The sequence below is a fragment of the Cynoglossus semilaevis genome, chromosome 16 (genome assembly GCF_000523025.1).
Source record: "Cynoglossus semilaevis isolate Cse_v1.0 chromosome 16, Cse_v1.0, whole genome shotgun sequence".
NCBI lineage: Eukaryota > Metazoa > Chordata > Actinopteri > Pleuronectiformes > Cynoglossidae > Cynoglossus > Cynoglossus semilaevis.
The window spans coordinates 18,437,982-18,462,711 of NC_024322.1; the positions used below are offsets into that span (position 1 = coordinate 18,437,982).

The 24,730-nt window shown below is 40.3% G+C and overlaps 1 protein-coding gene across 1 annotated transcript in view; it reads right to left on the bottom strand.

The window, feature by feature from the left end:
* The window catches only part of lrp1bb (low density lipoprotein receptor-related protein 1Bb), a 176,515-nt gene that overhangs the window by 141,453 nt on the left and 10,332 nt on the right, over positions 1-24,730 (bottom strand). Inside the window, exons 2-3 of the mRNA XM_025063745.1 lie at positions 24,446-24,568; positions 10,366-10,503 (exon numbers count right to left, since the gene is read on the bottom strand). Of these exons, the coding sequence (XP_024919513.1) occupies positions 10,366-10,503; positions 24,446-24,568 (261 nt within the window). The remainder of the gene's footprint in view (positions 1-10,365; positions 10,504-24,445; positions 24,569-24,730) is intronic.

Sequence of the window (24,730 nt, forward strand, 5' to 3'; positions counted from 1 at the left end):
AATCAGTTCTTGTTGATTCATGAAGAATGCACCTGGATCTGTATTTAATTATAAATTAAATATAATTATTACAATATTTTTTTCTTAATTTTTGTTTTTCATTTCTTCTTTTTCTGTCGGCTTTGTCCCTTTTTCAGGCAAATCTACAGCAAATGATTGATTTGTCCCTCACTGCATCCATATATCTCCTCTTTGGCCTTCCTCTCTTTCTCCTACCTGGTAGCTCCATCTCTAACATTCTTCTACCAATGTATCCACTGTCCCTCCTCTGCACATGTCCAAACCATCTAAATCTCGTCCATTTAAAATATCTAAATATTTGCTAAATTGTGTTTATTGATTTTTTTTGATTCTGTACGTCAGAAACACGAAGTGGACGAATCCCATACAGTGAAATCACCACAAAATCAAAGACGTCGGAGGAGAAAATACAGCAGAGTTCTAAAGAGAACCACGTGACGCACACTTCATATTCCATCTTTTAAAAGATTCTGCACCGACAGACTTTCCTTCCACCAAATCCGTGCTCTAAGCCAATCAAACCCAAGGAAAACATTAGCTTTTCCCTCAAAGCTCCTCGACTGGCTGGGTCACGCAGTGGCTCACAGCTGGAGAGGAAACAGAAAAACTTCATCCAGGAAGTCCTCTCTGCTGACTCCAAATAAATCTCTTATTTTACTTCAGAAACTCGGTGACTTAAATACTGACTCTGGCTTTTTAAGGCAGGAAGAAAAGGCTGAGTCTTACAGTGAGAAATGTTGAGTTTAAATGATGCACCGTGTCGTAGGTTTTTAGTGAGGGTCTGGGTTTGACGCCCAGCATCGGTCTTGGTGATAAAGGCCAGACAGGAAAATACTGGACTCAACTTCAAGTTCAACAAAGACTTTGCTACAACAGCCGACATGAATGAAGGAGAGAAAAGAACGTGTGAAATTAATTATGGCCAAACACCCAACATTAAACCACTGTATTTTCATTAACACTTTCATTTATATAAATCAAGTTCAAATGAAAGGCAGCATATAAAAATATCTGAGGTGGAGGACCTTGATTGACGGCTGTGATCATGTGACTGTGATCATGTGACTGCACAGGTGACAGCCACTGAAATGCTGCCAGAAAGTCGAGATGTCAGAAACTGGTCGTGAACACACAGCGTTTAAACGCCCCCTGGTGTCTGTTTACTCCTTCTCCAGCCTCCGTGTACATCCCAGGTGATATGTGTATAATTATTATTTTTATTATCGCTCTTTGCGTGCGACGATTACTGAAACCCTCCCCTGTTGTGAAGCAGTTCGCATAATGATTACACGCTGGGCTGTAGATATTTTGAGCGTAATCCTGGCCTGGTGCTCCAGATGCCAGACCATCACCACGGCCTCCTCCAGACGGAGCACTTCAGGGACTGCATACCTGCCACTGAACCTACTTGATGATTCTCCTGCATCTACAGCTGCAGCGTTACCTCAGAGAATCAGAGTCAGCAGAGAAGAGAACGCCGCCCCGATGGTCTGAACCTGTACTGCATAGAATGTGATTTTTAACATACTGACTGTTGAATTTCTTAAAAGGAAAATGAAAAATTTTGAGCCCAAAGCAAACTATTGTTGCCAAGCAGTTAAATATATATATATATATGTATATAGTATGTATTTAGTATATTCAATTGAGGTGTTATATTATTATTATTATTATTTATATTTGTTCGAGTACTAAACACACAGTGGCTTTTACTCTGTATTTTTTAGATAATGTGAAATTATTATTATTATTCACTAATAAAAAATATGGTTAAATTTCCAACCTATTTTGACAAGAAATGGTCAATAGAACAACTATTGTAATAAAAGGACAATTATTTGTAAACAAAAAAAAAATCAGAATCTGACGGTGTGATTTTTTTTGTAATATATTGGCAAACTAGGATTTTTATTTTGTAGGTTTGAATCCTGACCATAAACACAAAGCCTAACCCACTCACCCAGCACTTCTTTGTCACAGTGGAAAATTCATATTCGTTCCCAGTGTCTGCGGTCAAACGCTCCTCAGTGTGAGCCGCTCAGCCATGCATGAATATTCAGGACGGGAAACTCGCAGCTAATTTAGGATCTACAGCAGCGTAATTTGCTGTAATCAGATGTATCAACAGAGTGATTCTAGCAATTCCACAAAATTAACTCCATCTGTTTCCACATTATGGCTGGAGAGTCGGAATAATGTCTGTGAAGTTTGGAGTGTGTCTCTCTGTGGTCGTGATCTGACGTTGATGTCTGTCTTCTCTCTGGTTTTTCCTCCTCATTCAGAACCAAACGTCTCCTCCTCATCATCGTTAACTCTCAATTCAACCTGAACGTCTTCCAATTAAACTAATTAAACTTTCACCTTGTCGGTTGATCCAAGGTCACCACAGTGGCGGTCCACTCAGTTATTCTAAATCAACTCCAGAACATTCTACATGGAGGGGGAGAATCCTGACTTTTGTCTGCATCTGTTTTAAAAATGTTAAAGTTTTTGGCCTGTTTCCATTTGTTAATATTAATTAATAAAACAATCGTAAACAACAACATTCGCCTTCACAGCTGTGGCAACTGAAAGCCTCCCAGAATTCATAGCGCCCTCTCTCTGTAGGGTATTTCAGCCGGAGCAGCTGCTGATGCGTTCTCCATCCGTCCATACGTCCCACAGGCCTGAGTGTCCCATTTAACATTGTTCTGACTCTGAGCTGCAGCCCACGTAGTGCAGTCCCTCTGGACCGCAGCAGCCGCCTTTGGGTGCAGATTCCGATTTGCGACACGGGTCGGTGACAACGCGGGGTGTACAGTATCTGACCCACTTCTCCAATCTTGCCAATGTTACCACACACGTGCCAAAGCTAACCTCATGTCTGCCAGCTTCAGAAAATAAATGTTTTTTTTTTAAACATTGGTTTAATCAGAGTCTCAGGGCCGTCGCAGTTCCACCGTCAGACCACCAGGCTTACTTAATTAACCTGTTTAAGTAGAATAGTAGTATAGAAACTGGGTTAAAACTGGGTTAAAACTGGGAGTCAGTTGTTTATATACATAAAGGCAAACGTTTAAAAAAAAAGTCAGTTTGTTGAAAAGGGTTAAATTCCCTTAAATAGGTTTAAATGAACTACAGTTGCACAAAGGAGTGATCTGTGTTAAAAAAAGTGAAAGTGAACATGTGAACGTTAAGGTACATCCTAAAACTTTTAATATTCCCTGAAAGTTCTGAGCAAAGAATGTTTTTATTTTGTTGCAAAAAAAACCTTGCACTCACAAAATGTGAAAACGCACTGAATTTGACTTTTCACACAAGTTAAAGCTAAACTTTTTATTCAGCTTCGCATATTTTAAAATGAATTAGAGGCAATCTGAGGTAAAGGTTGCAGGAATATTGCAGTAGTGCAGTAACAAAGGCAGATAAACACATCTGGGGTGAATAAGAATCAGCAAAGAAACCAATAAAAACAAACACTGTTTCTAATGATCGCATGTATCATCCATCATCCAAGTATCTTTGAGTATTTCACAAGTATTTTTTAACACACTTGTGTCTATTTTTGACATATTTTATTGCCCAGAAAATAACAAGCCCCAAATCTAGCAGCAGACTGGAGCAGAAGTTTCTAAGGCCTTCCACATTTAGCCCAACAGATGGCGGGATATAAATGATGAGTGTGGCACTGTTCCTCTGCCAACACAAACAAGAAGCCTTACCACAGGCACAGGCAGACTAACCCAAGGCTAATGGTCATATCGACCCATCTGGCCTAATTTACAGATGGATTCTCTGAGAATAGTCTCCGCTGAACGTGGAAGCCCACGTCGACCGTTCAAAGAGTGTCCAACAGAGAAGGGCTGGCACAAAGACACTAGGAGTTAGAGGAAAGTCCACCCATAAATTAGGATCTGGAGCCAGGCTCCCAGTCTGGGCTCAGGTTGGTATCCTCTGGGTGGCAAAACAGGAAAAAAAAAAAAAAAAGAAAAAAAAGAAAAAGATTCATTTCATAGAGATGAAAATGGGTCGAATATTCTCTGGAGTTCAAACATTTAGGAGATGTGCAGAGGGAAATATTATTCTATAAAACGTGCTGTGATTCTGAGCAGTCTTTAGACAGGGATGTGAGGAGATGAAGTGTGTCAGCCTCCATGTGACATGGAGCCGTTTTCCAACAGAAATTCAGATTCTACACGAGCACAAACATGTTCTTCTTCAAGTGTAATCAACGTGGGCCCAGACTCAGCTCCGATCTGACACTAAATACTGATAATCCTTCACAGCACAATCCACAGAGGGAATTAAAGAACTGCTGCACTGCCACTGTTTTGACACACACTTCAGTTTGGGAGGAAATATCATCAGTGGGGGTAGAAACAACCCCACCCCCACTCCCTCGAAATAAAAAAAAAGCGAAAAACAATCAAATTTTAATTCTAACCTCTCCTGAAGAGGAGAATCTGCTGTAATAGGATTGGCTGACACCAGATTGTTCCCTCACATTAGGGAAAGTAATGATATGAGTGACAATATCTTCCAAGAGCGCGGAACAACAGAGTGAGACGCTGCAGAATTGATTGCCAGTGTCGGCTGTTGTTTTGTTTATGTTAATGGCTGTAGGTCCTGGCAGGGATCGTAATGAGTGTTACCACGACGACGACAGCACAAGCATCACGGCGGCGCAGCGCCCAGTGGCCCAGATCAAACTTTAATTCACTTTCTCAGTTTGTTGAGGTTCACAAAATAATTTAAAAATATTAATAATTAAGACTGAGGACATTAAAAGAGGAGAACTCTCAATCTCTATGGCAGTGGTTCCCAAAGTAGGGGGCGTAAAAAAAATCATCGTGAAGAAAGCTTTTGCAGGGGGCGAAAAATCAGGGCAAAGGAATTAAAAAAAAAAAAATCATCGTGAAGAAAGTCTTTTATGGTTGAATTTCTTTCATTTGTTCAACGATGTCATCAAGTTTACAGGAAGTACGAGGTATTGCAGTACACAGTGAGAACATCGCTCCACTATTGCAATATTGAGTACTTTACTATGAACCTTAGTACATAAAGATTTTTTTTTTTTGATCCCATAAAGTCCTGAGCCACACCCAGACTTCCCAGAAACATTACCCAGTTCCTGAGTGTTTGCTCGTCACACTGCAGGTGTTCAACACCGCACACCTCTGGTGAGGGGCCAGACCCCTCACCACTCAGCCACAGGCTGCCCTGAATTCATGACTCATCAGAAAGGCTCTCTTTTCACAGACTCCTTCTCCCCGACTTTGTATTAATGCCATGAAAAGCAAATTAAAGGATTGAACCTCGTTGAAAGAGTCTGAGACGGAGAGCGTTCTTCAGACGATCTTCTCATGACAAACACAGACTGGACTGTTGTTATCTGTGTTATTTTGGTATCAAGAGTCACCGTCGTTAAAAAAAGAAGAACAAATAAAACCATAACATGGCTGTGTTTGACACAGAAGATGAACTCAGGTCTTTTCATATTTCCAAATCTCTGACAGAATCACTTTCACTCCTGCAGCAGTTTCTCTTTTTAGCCAAAATTCATAAAAAACATCAATAATGAACCTGAAACAAGTGAAACAGCAACAAATGTTGTTAAGACTTTTTCCAGAATTTTCTTCAGCACGACAAACCAGATCTACTGTACAGGTTTGTTATCTTTTAGTTACAAAAACTCAGCAGCACATACAAGAGTCAAAAAGTTCCAAGACTAATTGTTTCAGTCAGAGAATTCCTTCGTCGTGAATTCCAAGGCACAAATCCAAAAATTTCCAATTATTTGAAAAGTATCCAAATATAAAATAATTTTGAAAATTCTGGATCATTTCCTTGGCCACTACAGGAGTGCCAACAAGCCCAAAGAAACTACTCAAATATTTAGTTTTTTTTTGGAACCATTGCAGACAAAACCTCCTGAACTGAAACGCCGTGTGCTGTTCTTTTCTCCTCTGACTGATGAGGAAAAAGAAAATCAGAAAGTTTGGCTTCACCACTCGTTTGTCTGCAGGAGACGATGGAGGATTTCTGTAAATTAATTTAAGATTCGGTCAAGATTATTGGTGAAGGAAAATGAAAACCAAAGAACTGCAGGTCACGAGGTCGAAACATTAACATGTCAGGTTTTTTGTTTCTTCTCTTTTCGTTGCCTTCATGATTCCTGAGGAAAAAAAAAAAACTATAAATAAATACATTCTGCAGCCAAACGCTGTTTATTTAATTCCGACTTTTGTCTTGGCAGGAGCAGAAAGTCAGAACCTCGGAGCTTCCACTGCACGAGCCGCAGCCTGTGATTAAGAATGAGCAAGAAAGTATCCTGAAGGTGAGCGAACAGAGGTTGGTGGTTTTTCCATCAGGGCACCTTCGTATCAGCTCCTCTCGGGGAACTGCTGCATGTATATTCATTAGAGGTGGGTCAAAGAGGGAGGAGGGAGAAGTTTCCTAAAGACCCAGCTGGTTGCCTAAAACTTCTCTTTGCTGACCTCGATTTCTGCTGCTTCCTAGTGAGTTTAGTCGGGGAAAGTGAGGCTTTAAGAATTAAAGGGAACCGCGGCCCTGAATGGAGTGGAGAAGAGATGAAAAAAAACTAAAAAAAAAAACCAAGATGCATTTTATTGTTGTGAAGTAGAGGTTGGACAGACTGTTTATCTGTTCCTCTGTCCCTGCAGCAGCTGACCGTCTGTTATCAGCTGGTAAAATCACAGTGTCCTCCAAAGGTGCTGAAGACACAGCTACAGTGGAGCAGTGGTGCCGTGTTTCTGCCTGACATTCGGAAGGTTCTGGGCTCGGTTCTCCTTAGTCTCCAGTCCTGTCTGAGATGAACTGTCAGGAAATCATCGTGCTTAAAAATTAAAAAAAAAAAAATTAGGCTTGTGATTGGTGGATTGGAGATTCAAATTTAGACCTCAGCAGGAGAGGAGTGAGTCGAGCAGACACCAAAAACACTGTGACCAGAGGAGGTCTACAGTGACACCAAAAACACAGTGACCAGAAGGAGGTCTACAGTGACCTGAAGGAGGTCTACATTGACCAGAAGGAGGTCTACAGTGACCAGAGCTGAGACTGAAGATCTCAGTGTGAATTACAGTGACCAGAAGGAGGTCTACAGTGACCAGAGCTGAGACTGAAGATCTCAGTGTGAACCCACAGCAGTAATGAAAAGGCCAGACAGTGACTGAGGAGCCGTCAGAGATAAATCAGAGTCAGGAAGTCATTGAAGACGGTCTGTCGTGACTGAGACGGAGCTGAACACCAGACAGACGGTCTGTTCTTAAATGTAAACACTGAACTGAATGATTACTCTTCAGGTTTATATTGAAGGTACAGTATGTGCTGAGAGACCCCCCCCCCACCTGCCCCCACTTCATGACTGTGGTGTCATCAGCTCTGCAGAACTGAAGGATCACACAAAACAGAGCAGAGGTGTGTGTGTGTGTGTGTGTGTGTGTGTGTTCATGTTAGAAAAGTAGAGCTTTTTAAGCAGCTGCTGGGGTCAAAGGTCACACTTTAGCTGGACATGTAGAAAGGCTCCACCAGGGACCGAAAAGCCCAGAAAAACTGCCCCTGGAAAATTAAGTACTGTACCTCATCCCCCTCCCCCCCCCCAGCCTCTGACTAGTTTCATATTTTTGACCCTTGGGGGGTTTTAAAGGACAGATTACAGGAGTTTTTTTGCCTGAAACACTGAGTTTTACTTTGACTTAGAGAGAAAACGAACTCTCCTCACCTGGGAAGTTTCTAAAATTACTTTTTTTTAACAAAAATAAAAAAGAAGAAAATTATTGTTTTTGTAAAATGACTAGAAGGTGTGAAAAAGATGTACTTTCTTCACTTTACTTTCAGCTGTAATTTGTCCTGATTACCACTGCGAGGTTGACGGTCTGTACAAAAGACGTTTTTAAAATAAAGTTCTACAGCAGATAAAAAGATAAGGTGAAAAGAAAAAGGAAATTAGAACAAAGAGAAAAAAATACAGTTTCCATCTTTGATGGTTTCACACATGAAATTCTTTTATTCCAGGGTCTGCAGTGGACGACGACTGTGTCTAACGGGTTTCATTTAAAGGGACGTGTAAGAAAAAAGGAAAATCGATCTGAATATTAATCATGTATGATCTATAAATGAAAAACAGCTGGAATTCTGCATTTAACAATGATGTCATTATTGAAGAGTTGCTGACATGATGGACTGAAATGTATTTTTTACGACGTTCTTCTAACATTCAGACACACTGCTGCAGTTAAAGTGAAATTATGAGATATTTTTAAATGGACGTAAAACACTGGGCACTGGGTTTTTTTTTAAGGCTAAATTGGACGGCGGCTCCCTGGTGGCGTTTATGCGTTTTCCATAAAACCAACAGGAAATGTCTGCGGCCTGTGTTTGGACGGTGCGTGCAGACCACCGCTGTGGACGGTGGACGGTGCGTGCAGACCACCGCTGTGTTGTCAGTTGGTTGAACAGACCTTTAAATTTGACCATGAAGATCAGACTCAGGTGATGTGAAAAAAGATCAGCATTTTTCAGGGAGGAAAGATATGGATTTTTCTTTTTTTTTTAAACCCACTCCAAACTTTCCTTGTCCTTAGGGCCTGAACGGCAAATTTTTATTTTCTACTTCATATGACCTTTCTGTGAGTCTTTTCTTTAGTCAATGATTTGACTACAGTTAAAGTTTGGATGAACTGTGATGGTATTTTAAATAAGACATAAAAACAAAAGAAGCGAAGACATTTTACGGCATCTTTACAAATCAATTCTGTGGTTTCCAACTTTTTTTTGGCTCAGGAAACCCAGAGCCTGTGAGATATTTTCACAGTCGCATTTAATTTGAAGTCAATTTATATTTATGAAATGTGTTATAATGTTTATAATGAATTATTAGACATTTCAGGCGACCCTATTTATATTCCAGATGACCTCACGGTGGGGTTGCATCTCCTGCATCAAACCTACAGATCTGGATCTCAGTGTGAACAGTCAACGACCGGGCCGTCTCTGAACGTCAACGAACAACCTTTAAATAAATAAAACTCAGCTCCACTCTCCCTCCCACATCAGTCAGTATTGATTCAGCTCGTCTTCACACAAACACACCACAGTCTACCTTCGACCATCAGTGGGGGTGGGGGGGGTGGGGGGGTGTATACCTTCTCACTCTTCACAGTTCAGGATCAGGGCCTGTACATCACTAACGTGGAGTCCAAGCCCAGCGTGACTTTGTGTCTCCACAGGTCAAACAAGTTCATGTTCCGACTGGGTCAGCTCTGATGCTGCGCCGAGACAACAACAAACCAGAGGCACATGATGCCATATCACAGAAAGACCAGTCCAGCCGCTGGTTGTTAAGACTGTGAGGAAACACTGTGCAGAGACACAGAGCTTTGTCTCTCATTTTGTCTGTTATCAGCTTAGTTTTATCAGACAGGGAGGATGACGACACCGAGTCTCAGTCTCTCTCACTTCTGTTCATTCAAATTACTGAACAATAAGCAACAAAAAAAATCCATTCATGAGAAGACAGTAGTGAGAGCTGCTGTGATGACGTGATGGTTTACAGACAGTAGAAAGTAGAAAAGCAGGAAGGTGAGATGGGTGCGACTTATATATAAAAAAAATCAAACAGATCATATATGGCCACAAGAGGGCAGCACTGGTAAATACACCACTAAAGCATAGAGATGAAAACAGTACTGGAAGCAGCAGGAAAGAACCGTCTACGTGCTGGAACTGATGGTGAAGCAGGAGAAGAAGAGATGGAGCTTTATCTCCTGTTGAAGTGGTGGAAATATTTACAAGTGAAACCGAGAATGAATGGAGTCAAGATGTGGAGAAAAGTCAGGAATTTGTAAATAAATTTAGCCTACGTTCATTAAGCTATAGTGTAAAAATAGTCTTTCATTCTTGGAGTTTTGTAAAATAAATATTTCAATTTTTTTTATATATATATATAAAATTATATCATAAATGTCCTTTCATTTTCACGACACATTTCCTGACAGACGACTCATACGGTGGTGCAGTGTACAGTGAAGTCACCAATATAACATGTAACATACAGTAGTGAACTGTTTGTACCAGAAAACCTTCAATTCATGCGACAACATTTCTGAAACAATTGACTTAATGTACAAAAAAATAAAGCACAGCAGAGAGACACAGCTTATTATTTAACATGTACTATAATATTCACCAAATCGTTCCAGATTAATTGGGTCAAATCGTAATACGAAAAGAGAGCCGGGTTCATCGTCTAATTAATTGCCACAGTAATGAGAACAGTTAATATTTAATGTGTTCCACAGTGAGGGCAGAAGAATAAAAGGAAACAGAAACATCTTTAACTCTTACCTCGACAGTGGACGCCTTCGTCGTAGCCGTCGTCACAGTCTCGAGCTCCGTTGCAGAGTTTGTTGAAGTGAATGCACTTTTTTGTGCCGATGCACTGTATGTGGTTGAGTGGACATCTGACCACAACGTCCTGACCACCTGGAACAGAGAAGAACAACAACAAAAATATATTAGTATTTTAACAGAAATTCATGAATTACTGACAGAGCTGTGTGTAAAAAAACTCCAGCCCTCTAGATGGCAGTAGTGCTTCTTCAGTTTGATTGTGAAGATTGTACACAGGACACGAGACCCAAGTGCTTTTGTTTGTGGTTGGGCGGTTATTTAAAAAAAAAAAAAACCTTCAGTAATAGTTTCATGGTTTTCATGTTTCAAATCATTTGCTTTTTGTTTGTGGTTGGGGGTTATTTAAAAAAAAAAACCTTCAGTAGTAGATTCATGGTTTTCATGTTTCAAATCATTTCATTTGATTTGAAAGTTTTGTTTATTGTGTGAATAATGTGTGAAAAATCAATCAAATTTGAAGTATTCTCTGGATTATTTCAATGATTAAACCTCCTCCATTTAATTTTTTACTAATTTCTTTTTTAATTTGCTTCCTTCCTAGCCTTCTTTAAGGCTTAAATTTTTTTTTTTAATTTGCTTCCTTTAAGGCTTAAATAAAGCCTTGAAATAATAATAATTTTTTACTTATCAGTTTTACCGCCTCTTTTTACATAAGCAATTCATTTCAGTTCATCTGTTAAATTATTGAGTCATCAGACAAAACGAACTTGAATTCAATGACTCTCTCTGATTTTTTTTTTCAAACTGCATCTGCAAACTTGCCTTATATATTTAAATTAGATTTTCACTTCTCATTGTGTTCTTTTCATAAATATAAATAAATGTGATCCTTTCCAGTGCACTGAGCATCGTCTCCAGCACAGACCAAAGGATCATATGTAAAGAAAATGAAGTGTTTCATTCCTATAATTATATGCGTTCCTGCAGAGATTCTTTTTCCTGGGTGTGTTTTTAGAGCCTACTTAAAGTGCTGATACTATATGACCTCCTTTACGGACGACAGCAGAATCCATGCATATGCAAATGAATCCCCGCATTGTTCTCCGCACAAAAACAGATGTTCGCGATACTGGCCACCACCGCCGAAGCCCTTATACAAACTGCGTTCCCTGCCAGCACAGAGCAGCTTTTTAGGGATTCATGAGGCACACGTGCGACCCTGAGTCATGTGACCGCCACCAGAGCACATAAAACACAGCTGACCACTGCAGCACCACTGTAAATGTGTCACATCTCCGCCTTAACTACATCGCCATCAATTACCAACGTGCTGCAGCAGCAGCCACTTAATGGGAAGATTTATCCTCTCCGTGATGGAATATGTAACAGTCCCCAGAGTTCCTGTGAACACACGGAGCCGGCGCACGTCACACTCCGACCATTTGGATCCAGCAATCACTTCTTGCCTCTGTCCATTTCCACTCTGTAAGGTAAAAATCCTGCAATTAACGCGGCTGTTACGAAGAGTGCCATCAGGCTGTGATGATTTACCCTTGAAATATGTGAAGAACTAAGTGTGTGTCTGCACTGACACAATAATAATCATTCACATGAGTTCCCCCTCCCAAGAACTTTATAGTTGGAGAATGGTGATGGAACATCTTTTCTCTTAATGAATATTGCTGGGCTACCTCTCCAGGCCCCATTGATTCATACCTCTTTATGCCACATTTAGGTAAGTCAAATATAAGTGACCTTGTCTCCAAGAGTTCATATTTCATACATGAGCGAGTCCAATCTGTGGCCGCGGTGAGCGTGGCCCAACTCCTCTGTTCTAAATCAAGCTGCTGCTGAGACACTGGTTCAGTCTGACAGTGTAAAAACACACAGATATAAACTGTATGATTTTAATACATATATATATTTATATACACTACCTGGCTTTGGTCTGTAGACAAGAGAGAAAGTGCTGCCATTCTATCAAATATATAAAAATTGCATTAATAATGCAATTTTTCTGAGGGTAAAACGCAGCAAATGTGATGTGATGTAAAAATTCTATAATATGTGTGAATATCCACACAGTACTGTGTCAAAACAACGCCTTCAGCCTTTGTTTGTGTGGAGTTCAGAGGTTAAAAACTCCGACTGGTGAAAACTTTTTTTTTTTTCCGTTAGCGCCTCTGAACAAAAGGACGTTGTCACACACAACATTAAACCCCACGCCACACTGACAGCACACGTCCATTTGGCAAATGTGCTGTTTAACACACAGCTGTAAGGGTCTCTGACAATATAACCGTGTTGTCAGCCTTTCCCCGTGCTGTCTCGCCACATGGGTTCTGATCTAATGCGATAAGGGGGGAGGACGGGGCATGAATATTCAGTGGCTCTGATCTGTCATGCGGGGGTACACAGATGGTCTCCACGGCAGAAGTACTCACAAGTCCTACATGACTGTACTTTGTTAGGAAATATCTCAAAGTTCCAGAGACGCTTCGTTACATCTGCTTAAATGACCCTGAATGCAACACTCAGCGCAGTCTAGTCACTTTAACTCTTCATGGACCAATGGACTTCACTTCTATAAACATGTAAACAGATCTGGTTCGTACATCCTCTGAAAAAGACCAACCCTAATTAAAAAATAATTAGCTCTGTTTCAGATTCAAAATTATGATTTTTTACTTTTAATAGAAAATAACTCTTCTGTGTGAAATCAAAATATGTTATAAAAGTTCTACAGAAGAAGAAGAAAATGTCTGAGTGACTGTTGAGAATCAGACCAGTCAGGTCACACTCCTGGGTATGAGGCAACACCTGACGTGTTAATGAGCCAGCGTCGTATAAAAACCTCAGTGTCACGTTAACAGCTCGATAAAAGATTTATTCACACTGATGCAACAAGAAGTTCTGCTGAGTCACAGCTTTTTAAAGTCTAACCCTCAAATCTTATTGGCTCTTATTGTGCTCTTCTAGTCCTGATCAGGTGATTCAGGTGGTTGACACTACAGGATGCAGTGACCCTCAACGGGCGGCCTACAGGCCAAAACTGGCCCGCCAAAACATCCAGTCCAGCCTGGATTCCAAAGAAAAATAAAAAAATCAAATAAACATTATTATATTCAAAGCTTCTCACTTCATCTATTGTCTGTGAAAAAGGGATAAAAAAATCTTTACTTTGACACAAATAAGGAATGAAAATTGAAGAGGGGCAGTGAAGGGGCCCAGCCCCCTGTTTGAGAACCACTCTCTTGTTGACAGTCAACCACCACCTGTTGTTTATTCTCCAGGCGGCCGATCTCCACCTCTTCATATTCACCCACGGCCGACCCCCTCCCACAGCTGCAGCTGCCAGAGCACAACGTACGGACGCGTGAGAGACAAAAATAATTAGTGAAAACCAATCACACGCCGTTAGGCTGCTCGCCCTCCACACGCAGCTCTGGGGTTTCCAGACAGCGCGTCTGACAGCTTTCCTTCTGATACAAACATTTAGCATCACAGGGAAGTCATTGGCGTTTCGATATCAATTTGCAAACGGCATCAATATTTACAGGCACCAACAACAGACAACGCCACCAACAGACCCTCCTGCTGCACACCATCATGTTGTAATTCAGGCTGCACCCAGAGAAGGCGCCACTCACAGATGGCTTGTTGTTAATGTGTTAGAGAAAGTGAGAGAAAGGGTGAGACAAGAGAGGCGGGGGGTTTGGGGGGAGGACGGCGATGAGTCGTCTTATTCATAAATGTAAATGTAACAGCAATGAAGAACGGACAAATGGACCAATGAGGACGTTTTCAGAGCAGGATAACGAGCCGGTCCACCAGAGTGTAATCAGTGCGTGGGAAACATCAAAGCTAGAGCCAGAAGGCAGAGCGATGCTAACATGAAGAGCGCTTCACGACTTCCTGTTGTGACCTTCACGTCCTTGACATTTGAAACATACTCTCCCAGAGAAGTTGTTCTGCTGGACTGAACATTTTTAACACAAATCCAAAGTTCAAGCAACAGAGTCATATATAAATATTAGAAACGGTCATTAATTAAAGGCTGTGCAATTAATTAGTCAGGATTATGAACATTTTATTAAACTGTTATACTTGACACAAAAAGTCAAGGTTTTTTATTCACCAAAAATTTGGGTCAACGACTAAATCAGTGGATTAAAACTGAAAGAATAAAAATGTTTATTTTTCACCTCTATAATCCGTGTGTTTCAACACATCAGTCCAACTTCACTGTACATTAAACTCAACATTTGAAGACATTCTGGCTCTGAACCTCTGGCTCGGCTGTTCGCCCATTTGCCTGACATTTGGGGCAATAAGTTCAGCCAAGAGTTTGAGAGGAAGTGACAAAATGTGGCCTTTAACGTAAAGTCTGACTGAAAACTTCTCCAACCGAGTACTGAATATAAACAGGTCAGAACTCTGTGATCTCCCACCACCCTAGAGTCCAGTAACTGGGTCAGTGTGGTAATCAAGCTGACCTCTGACCTCTGACGTGGTGACAAAACATCAGCAGTCACAGTGATGCCTGACTGTGTGGATTCAGAGAAATATATTCATCACTGGAACATCTAAGAAAAATAGTTGGAGGTGAAACAAAAAAGGTGTTTGTGACAAAGAATATTTAAATATATGTGGCATAGATGAAATATAAATGAATATTGAAAATATGTTGCAGAACTGCATAGGAAAGAACCTGGGAAAATGTAGTATAGTACAGTAGAGTATAGTATAGTATATTAAGGTATAGTTTAGTATAAGATAAATTAGGATGGTTTGCCATAACATCGTATACTATAGTACAATACAGTACGTTGCAGTGCAGTATATTATATTATAGTATAGTATATTATAGTATAGTATAACATGGTCGGCACCGTACAGTACAGCACTGTATGCTACTGTGGAATAGTATACTGTAGTAGACTATAAATACTACAGTCAGGACTGATGTAAAAATAGAAGCTCCGTTGTGTGAATCCACTGGATCAGGACTGGTTTGTTCACACACACCCGTCCAGCTGCTGTGACAATGACCCTGCTGGAGAGAAATCACATCTGTCTCTCACAGATTTGTCAATTATCGTGTGACGGCTAACGTCATTTCTGGATTGAATGAGATTACAGGAATTGTAACTTTGAGTGAATGATGTTTTACATTTGTTACAGCAGCTGATTTGCCAGGAGGCGCTGTGGTGCGTGTTGAGAGAAGGAAGCGCAGGAGTGGACCAGTAAACTGTTTGTTCTGTTTCTGGTTCATGTTCTGTAAACAAACACTGTGACGGAATAAACAAGTCAGTGACCTTTGACATTCACAGGTCTTACTGTATATACGCAGTAATACTCCGATCATTTGGGAGGACCAGTTTACTCTTTACTGTTTACACTGTGTTGCTATGACAACAATCTGATCTAAACTGCTGGAGACAAATGACGATTCACACTGGTATTTACACCGATGGTAAATTAGGAGTAAACAACGAACCTGATTCTGGGATTTTTTTTAACTTTTGACGTAGCCTAGCACTGGACAATTTTTTTTTTTTTTACTTTTGACGTAGCCTAGCACTGGACAACATGGTCATTTTATTTTATTATGCCATTAATCCTATTGCCTATTGACCACATTTAAAAAAATCGACTTATCTTTTTGGAGACGCTGTCGTAGTCGACGTATCGTTAAAAGTGACAATCGGTGTCTGAAAGAATGAGGTATCAGAAAACAAACAAACAGAAGGAGCCAAAAATGAGCAGCTTAGTTTCCATTACATAAAGAAATCCAGGAATTATAAAACTCAAATCCAAATCTGTGTCATTTGTTTCACTCAGTGCAGTATTTCAAGCCCAAATCCTGGAGATAATACTTTCCTTGTATGCATTAGCTGATTATCCGCTGTAAATTATGCTGTGCATTCAATCAGGACTATTTGACGGGAAAAATGTTAGTGGACTGAAGCCAAACGTTGGCATCTGCGACGTCCTGATTCCACTGTATGGTCAGGAATCGATAGGTCCGTCTGCAGAGAGGAACGAGCCGCCGTGTGGCAGCAGCTTGGACGCGCGCAAAAAAACAACACAAAACCAATTATTGTGAAAACACATAATTGGTTGATGGAGATACTTTTGTGACCAACCATTATGCAAATGTTAATATAATTGTTCTGGGGCCGGCTTTAGATGAATAATGTATACTCCACCGTGCAGTAAGAGAGGTTAAAGCCAATATTCACAGAGAAGAATGGTCTCATTAGGGGAATAATACACAGTGCTGTGTTTAATGTTGGCAATCGTTCATTATGCAAATAAATACACAACTGTGATAATGTCATCATTGGTGCAACCAGACTGTGATCCATCGGTTTGTCTGAACCCGTACCATTTTTTAACGTCTCGTTTCGTTGACACGTTGGATTTACGCAGACTCGTCGTGTTGAAGCCCCCCCCACCACCCCCTCGCCCGACGCTTCATGTGCCGCTGGAAGCTAACGGTTCTTTCAACATGATTTGCATGAGAATTGTTCAAACAGGTACAAAGTACACACAGTGCAGTGTGATGTGATGTCACCCTGTTAGAAGGATGTGCGGTGTTGATTGAAGGATGTCGAGGCCGCGCACTAAAAATACACAGATCACAGAGTACTGCGACTGCCGAAAGAAATCCACATGAAACATAAAACCAATCTTGGAATTGCACTTTCTGATTTCCCCACAGAATCTCAGCTGTGGTTTGGTTCCTTAAACACTTTTATTAAATGACTAGAATCTCTTTCTGCACAGACGAGCGATCGGAGCCAAGAGGTGAACGGTCAGTGCTACATTTACAAGTACTTATTTAACTAACTCTGGTCACATGGTACAGACACACGGTAGTATCACTGTTGGTACATGGCTCACTACTACGACTACTACTACGACTACTACTACTACTACTACTACTACTACCACTATTACTACTAGTACTACTACTATTACTTTTAATCAGAGGCCTGTGTTTGTCAGACACATTTGTGAACGATCCCTGCATACAAATAAAGATTTAATTTGAGGGGGATACCTCATACTTTAAATCAAATAGAAATACTTTACAAAATAAGACATTTGTTTTTTTTGCAACTTTGTGTTTTGGTCAAAATGTTTTAGTTAATTAATCAAAATTAATCATTTTTTAAATCAAATAGAAATATTTTACAAAATAAGACATTTGTTTTTTTTAGATTTTGATAATTTTGTCTTTGACAGAATCAATATTCAGGCGTACATTTCTGTCAATGTTTTTTTTAATTTTTAAGTTTTTAGTCCATAGGTGCATTACTGCCAACTAGTGGGCTGGAGTGTGTATCCTAAATTTAGGAACACCTTTAAATGCTAAATATATTAGCCATCCTTAATACATATTATTCTTTAATTAATAAATCCACATACATTTTTTTAAAGGGCCAGTCCTATTTATATTTTTGTTTAAAACATATTTACTTACTCTCTCCAAACAGAATTAAGTGGACAGTGAGGTATACATTAAATACATTATAAAAACATTCAAGATGGCCGTTTATTTATTGTGGTTTTCTGTTTGAACAACTGCTCCTGTGGAATTTTTGAATAGTTTTTGTGAAAAGCCCTGACCTCGGTCTTTATTTATATTTCATACAGTACTGTGTTACGTGTTTCAGGGCCTGCATCGGTGCGCAGCCACATAGTGTACATCAATTGATCATAAATGAGTAAATAAGTCATTTCATTTGGCTGCAAGGAATCTTTAATGAGTGCCGCGGTTAGAGTATGATATACACGGTGAGTAGGAGGACGTGTATTTTTCTCCAAATATCCTCTGGCTCTAACCCAGCTCCCCTGAAATAATCATTGGACTATGACCATGTTTATAGAGTGGCTGGAAGAGGGGGCATTAGCTCATTCCTTTCACTACGTATTAAACTACCCATTAGTCATTTTTAATAAATAAAAAAGCCAAGTGTTACAGGCTCACGCTCATTGAGAGTCAGGTCCTCAGGGCTGTAACTAAAACCCAGATGAACAGTTTTTCATCACGGTGGCGTTGCAGGCTATTTTTCTGGTTGACTGTTGCCGGTTGTCTCACTGTCTGCCCCGTGTTACAGCTCGGTTCCTATCAGCTTTGTTGCTTTGTTCCTGCTTTGTTCTCTCCTGTGGCAGCGCGGAGATAATGTAGACTTTAGCATTGTAATGTCAACGTGGTGCTACAGCAGCCAGCGCGGTTGTCAACGCCATAAAATATGCTCTCTCTCCTTTGGTTCTGCAGGTGACACACCAGGGCACCAGCCTTTATAATATACATGCAAGGAGGAGAATGCAGAGGTAGAAAAAAGAAAAAAGAAACGTGTCAGTGCAGCTTAACGGTTGACACGGGGCTGAGGAGGCAAAGACAAAGCAGGAGCCCGCTCCTCCCTGTGCATCACTTCTGACATGGATGAGATGTGAGGCTGCGAGGTTGTCACCGCTCCACAACGTTTATTCCCACACTAATGATCTAACCCCAGACAAATGCTCAGGCAACGAGGAATCTGTGCAAACGGCAGACGGAGGAGAAATGCGGCAGGAAGAACGCTGACTACAAACACATAAATAAAACATTAAGGGCAAAAGTTATGGTTGAGTTTAAAAGTTGATGGAAGAAAAGGTCTTCATCAGAGGCTCAGTAAATCATACAGCACCTCGCTGGGAATTTATGTTTCTGAGCGCCAAACACACAAACAAACAATATTCGTTCTGCCTGCTCTCTGCCCAGACTACTGGCAAAACAGATGGCAATGGCCTCAGGAAGTGTACTTAAGTTCTGCTGGAAAAGTAGATATTGTAATGTTGTTTGCAAAGTTGGATTTTCTTCTGCTGCATAACAACACGCACCGACAGAACGACCGGTTTTTGATTTGCCGGCAGACGGCGATCGACACTCCCTGGATAATGTGTCGACGGGAAAGCCGTGAATTAAAGAAAAGATCTGTTATCAAAAGCAGGTGTCAACGGGAAGACGGAGGCGGTAAACATGATATGCATCGGCCCTAACTGCATTAAGATATAAAATGTCAATTTAATGACATCATAACCTCTCCGCTTTATATTATCTCTGGTAGAAGCAGAGCCCTGCAGTTATAAAAACTGAATCATGCAGATATAATAGATCCACAGACTGTCAACAACGCAGCACTGGATGGGATTCACATTTAAAGTAAAGACGGTGAAGTGGTGCTTCAAGAAGGAAAAAAACCAAAACAAAGCATGCAGCGGTTGTAATGAGAGCACATTTGGTGGGTTTTCGATGAGTCAACAGGGGTTACATCTCAGCGGGGGGGGCAGAGATGGAGAGGAAGAGAAATAAATGTTACATAATGCAAAAGGGCCCGTCCTTCAGCTCAATAACAAGGTGCTACGCTACATTAGCTCCTAAACCTCCATCCTGCACAGATTCCCAGGAGAACCAGATGTGTTTCCAATACATTTATTCCAACATGGCACTAAGAACACACACACACACACACACACACACAAAGGTACAGCCTGCAGGTTGTTGACTTCGTCTCACGGAGACCAAATACTAGCAGATACTCTTAGCACTCACAATATCAACTCTGGTCTGGGAGTAAAAGATCTGAGAAGTGTCTGAGTCATTTCGCAGTTTTTTTTCTAACAATCAAAACAGTTTCAGGTTTTGACTTTCCTAAGCTTTCTAACAATCAAAACAACTCATTTTTGTGTTTCAGGTTTTGACTTTCCTAAGCTTTGCTGGCGATCATCGTGCTCGCTGTGTCCTCCCAGCAATAGATTTCCGCCCCCCAATAGGGGCCCACCCCCCACTTTGGCAACCACTAATGCAATTCTTCCATCTCCATCTCCTAGAATGAATTATCTAAATTTTTTAGTTTAGCCAAGTATTTAAAAAGTAAGAAGGAAATAACTGGGGAAAATGTTGGTGTGGAAATTCAACAATATTAAGATGAGTATAGACTGGAATGAATCAGGTCACGACCCTGATGTCAGTGCTGTTGAAGTCAGCAACTCAACCTTTCATTTATTTGTTTTTGTTTTTTTTCTGATTTAATAGAGTTTAGAGCAAAATGTCAGGTTTTACTGATTTAAAATGTGTTTCATCCAGAGAAAAACTTAAAACAAGTCCATGAAAACTGTTCAGAAGATCCAGTAGTTTGACTTTCTGAGACACTGCTGGCCTCGAGCAGTGGAGAGGGAGAGGGAGAGAGAGGGAGGGAGAGAGAGATGGGTGCTGACAGTTGTTAGAGCTGAGATTCTTATAAAAATCCATCCATCAATCAGTGCGTTTACAGAAGGCCAACGAACTACAGTCGTACGTTATCTCACAGCAGCAACAACCCGTGGATCTGTGCACGGCCTTGACAGTCGGACTTCATGGTAAAGCCAGATCATGATAACCACACACTCAGCAGATTTTGTTTTTTAGACTTTTCACTACAACAGCTACATCATAATATGCAGTTGGGCCCCATTAAACAGTAAGAGTTTAAATTGATTGCACAGTGAGGACCCATTAAAATGCTATTGGAAAGTTTCCATTAAGCTGCTGATTTTTTTTCCTTCAGCTGTTGGTGGTGGTTGAGAGAGTTTCCTAATTCCATGAAAACCAGTTGTCATCTGTGCCTGTGGGACCTGGGACATCTACAGCAGATGAACCAGGGAGCTGATCTACACTTCAGGCTCTGATGTTTTAAGGCCATCTTCCCTCCTTTGATCCACAGAGGCAGTAAAAACGTAGATAACATCTGTCTGTCCCAAACATAACACAGGAGCTACAGAAGCCATTAGCAGCACATTCTCATATATCTAGATGACACGGCGCTAAAGTATTACCTTGACTTATTGTGAAGATAATGAATTTCTCCAAAAAGTTCAGAGCCATATCCAAGCAGTGAAGTCTGGCTCTGCTCCATTTCCTGTGCTTTTATTTAAATCCCCTTCGGCTCCTCTCACTGTGTTTCATCCTATCAAAAGAATCTTTACTGGTAGGTTATTGCAAAAAGGCAATATAGATTCCAATTTAGCCTTCTGTCAAATGGTAGGGGCTGATCCAATTCGTCTTCCTATCAAGTCATACTTTAGCCCATGGTAATAGACTGTGGCAGACCCTATAAATAAAAAGAAATATATATATATATTTATATAAGGTTGTCCTCCAGCGGACGGGGTAAATGAAACGGAGCTGCCATTAATTGAAGAGACAAATAACGGAGATTATACGGCTTGGCTCACAATGACCAGCATTTTTTTTTTATTGTACGCAATATATAAGCAACTGCACACATTAACTCAACTGCTCACATTAAAGTGGTTCTCAAAGTAAGGGGCGGGCCCCCCTTATGGGGCACTGAGCAAGTGAGAGGGGGCACAACAGGGCTGCACCAGAAGAAAGGGACTGAGTGACGTTAACCAAGACTCAGAGATGATAAACTAAATCGTGGTACCGATGATAGAGGAACAATTCTCACAACTGTTAGAGTCTGAGATGTTTCAATGGTTACTGATGTCGTTTTGTTTATGAAATATAACTCTCTAGTATTATAAGAATTATTTTCAAACTGACAAAAGTACAAAATAATGTTTGGCAATTATCAATAAACAGATGGGAAGAAAATACATATATATTTTACCTGAATTCACCTCACAAGAACTTTGGTTTGTTGAACACATGCTGTAATCTCACAACTTCTTCAGAAAAAATGTCTCACAAAATGTCAAATAAATTCTTAATTGGTCAAATTAGTGAGAACAATTAATCATCGTATCATTAATCATTGATGAGTCAGATTTTGTAGTTTCCGTCCTCAGTGAGATACGACCGAGTCTTGACGTTGAATCTCAGAGTGAAATATATGAAAAAGATTGAAGACATATATTCAATAGCACCTTCTAACATAGATCACAATAATCAATAAATATATGTACATATATGTACTGTACTCATATGAAAGGAGCAGTAACGTCTCTGTCATCAACAAGTGGCTGATCAACAACCTGACGCCACCCGTCGGGGATTAACAGAGCAGTTGTAGCCACTGTGGTCAATTTATGCACAGATGTCGCTGCCAAAACTATAAAGCCCTAATTATATCCAATGACTGATCGTCATGAGGAACCTGGGGTGAGAGCCAACAATGCCTTTTGTTTTCTCTTCATAATTCACCCAGGCCTTTACGACCTACAACGATGGGAATCTGACGCTCCATCGATGACATCACGGAAATCTACGTCCCAAAAATGTGTAAATATTACTGAAGACGCAGGAGGATGACCGCTCTCAACAACATGTTGACCACCGGTGGTCAACACTGGACTTCATGAACAACACTGTATTTACAACTGTATTTAACAAAGAAATTAAAAGCACAGATCACTGCTATTTTGTACAAACAGAGAAACAGCTGCACTATAATTAAATATATATGTATATGTTTATATATAGATACATATAAAGACATACATATATGTTAATACCTTTAGAAAAACATATTTAAATGTTTTAAATACTTAATTGTAGGGGAAGAAAGATGAATGATCAGAATCCTCTAATGATAAAACCAGGCGGAGAATCAAACGTCCAATCTTAATTAAAGCTGCTGTTTTAATTTTAGGTAATGTGTGCTGGTCTGAAAAGGACGGTTAATGTATTAACTAAATAATTATCAATTACAACTTAATTATATTCATGTAAAGCCTTTCAATTTGACCAAGAGACAAATACTTTAAGAAGTACACACAGGTTTTCTCTACTTTACTATGTTCTAAAACTGCTGTGTGGTAAAATGTGACACAGGATTTCACCGCTTGTTAAATTTCTATACGCTTTACTTTCTTTTTCATTTTTCTATGACGGCAGTGAACAAAAAGATTCAGATCATTGTTCACAACATTGTTGGTTTTTCAAAGGTGTGAAGAAGGAAACGTCTTCACAGCTTATTTTGTCTCTATAATTTATTGATAAAACTCCAGATCATTTTACTGTCATTGAACGCATCACGTAAAGGCTCACTGTGAAGGAATTACTGGGAATTACTCTCCAGGGAGTTTTCCAGCAGGACTGAATGTACGGACGGATATGTGATAAGAGCGGCTACAGTTTAAGCCGAAGGTGGAACCTGAGGACGGACCACTGCCAAGACGTCTGGACATCAGCCCGAGTTAATGCCATGTGGAAACTGCTGAGGATGTCCTTACAGTTACATATGCTGAATAGTGGAAAAGGATAAAGGCGACGGCGTCTACCTACACACACACACTGGATTAGAACGCTAATGCAGTTTCTGCAACTAAAGGAAGTTACAGATTGGTGAGGCACTCTGGGTAAATTTAATATAAGTCCTGGCCGCCGTCCAATAAAAAAGGGCTCAACCGTATATTCCAGTTTCAGGATGATTGTGCCTGGGTTTTTTTCATGTAACACAGCTCCAAAGTTGATCGCTTTGTATATATTTTAGGGATTAGTTGTGTTAAAACACTGTCTCCCCTCGCCTCACCCCCCTGACTCCCCCCCCTCCCACCCTAACCTATTGTACAAAGTAGATGACAGTGATTTGGTAAACTCTTTATCATTATCGTTTTAGAAGAAATGAATCTCAGCAGATTTAAAATAATGATAATTTTTTAACGTCACTGCACTCTTACAGCACAGATGTAACTATGCTACAGCATTAGCCACAGTAGAGTTACACCTGGTGGACATGAAGTGCAGCTGCTACTCGACAATAAAAACAAAAGTAAGTAGCCACTTGATAATTCGCAACTTCCGTAGCTTTCTGGTCTTTTTTATTAAAGGTAATATTATAGTTCCTATAAACAACAAAGGTAATGTAGTCAAATTAGTTACTACATTAATCTAGTGCTGAAGAGTGGTTAGTCTATGGTTATGATGACGTTAACAATGGTCTTTTAGATCATCTGACCCCAGTCTTCAAAATCCAGATTTTCACACCAAATCACTGCAGGCTGTTCTAATAGGTGTTCAAATTTGAAATGAAAGCATTTCATTGGTCAACAAACAGCAAAGCATGGTTTGACTTACAAGTTTGATCTGTTTCATCTGAGTCGTCGGGACAGTCAGGCTCACCATCACAGAGCCAGGCCTCTGGGATGCAGGTTTTCCGGTCAATACAGTGAAACTCCCCAATGTCACACAGAATGGCTTCTGAATTAAATGAGAAAGAGTGGAGAAACACAAAGAGGGAGGGAGGGAGGGAGGGGAGGGAGGGAAGGAGGAGAGAGAGGGGGATGCAAAAATAGGTGATGATTCTCAGCATGTGGGAAACATGAAAACATGAAAACACATTTTCATGTTTGAGAAAATCTG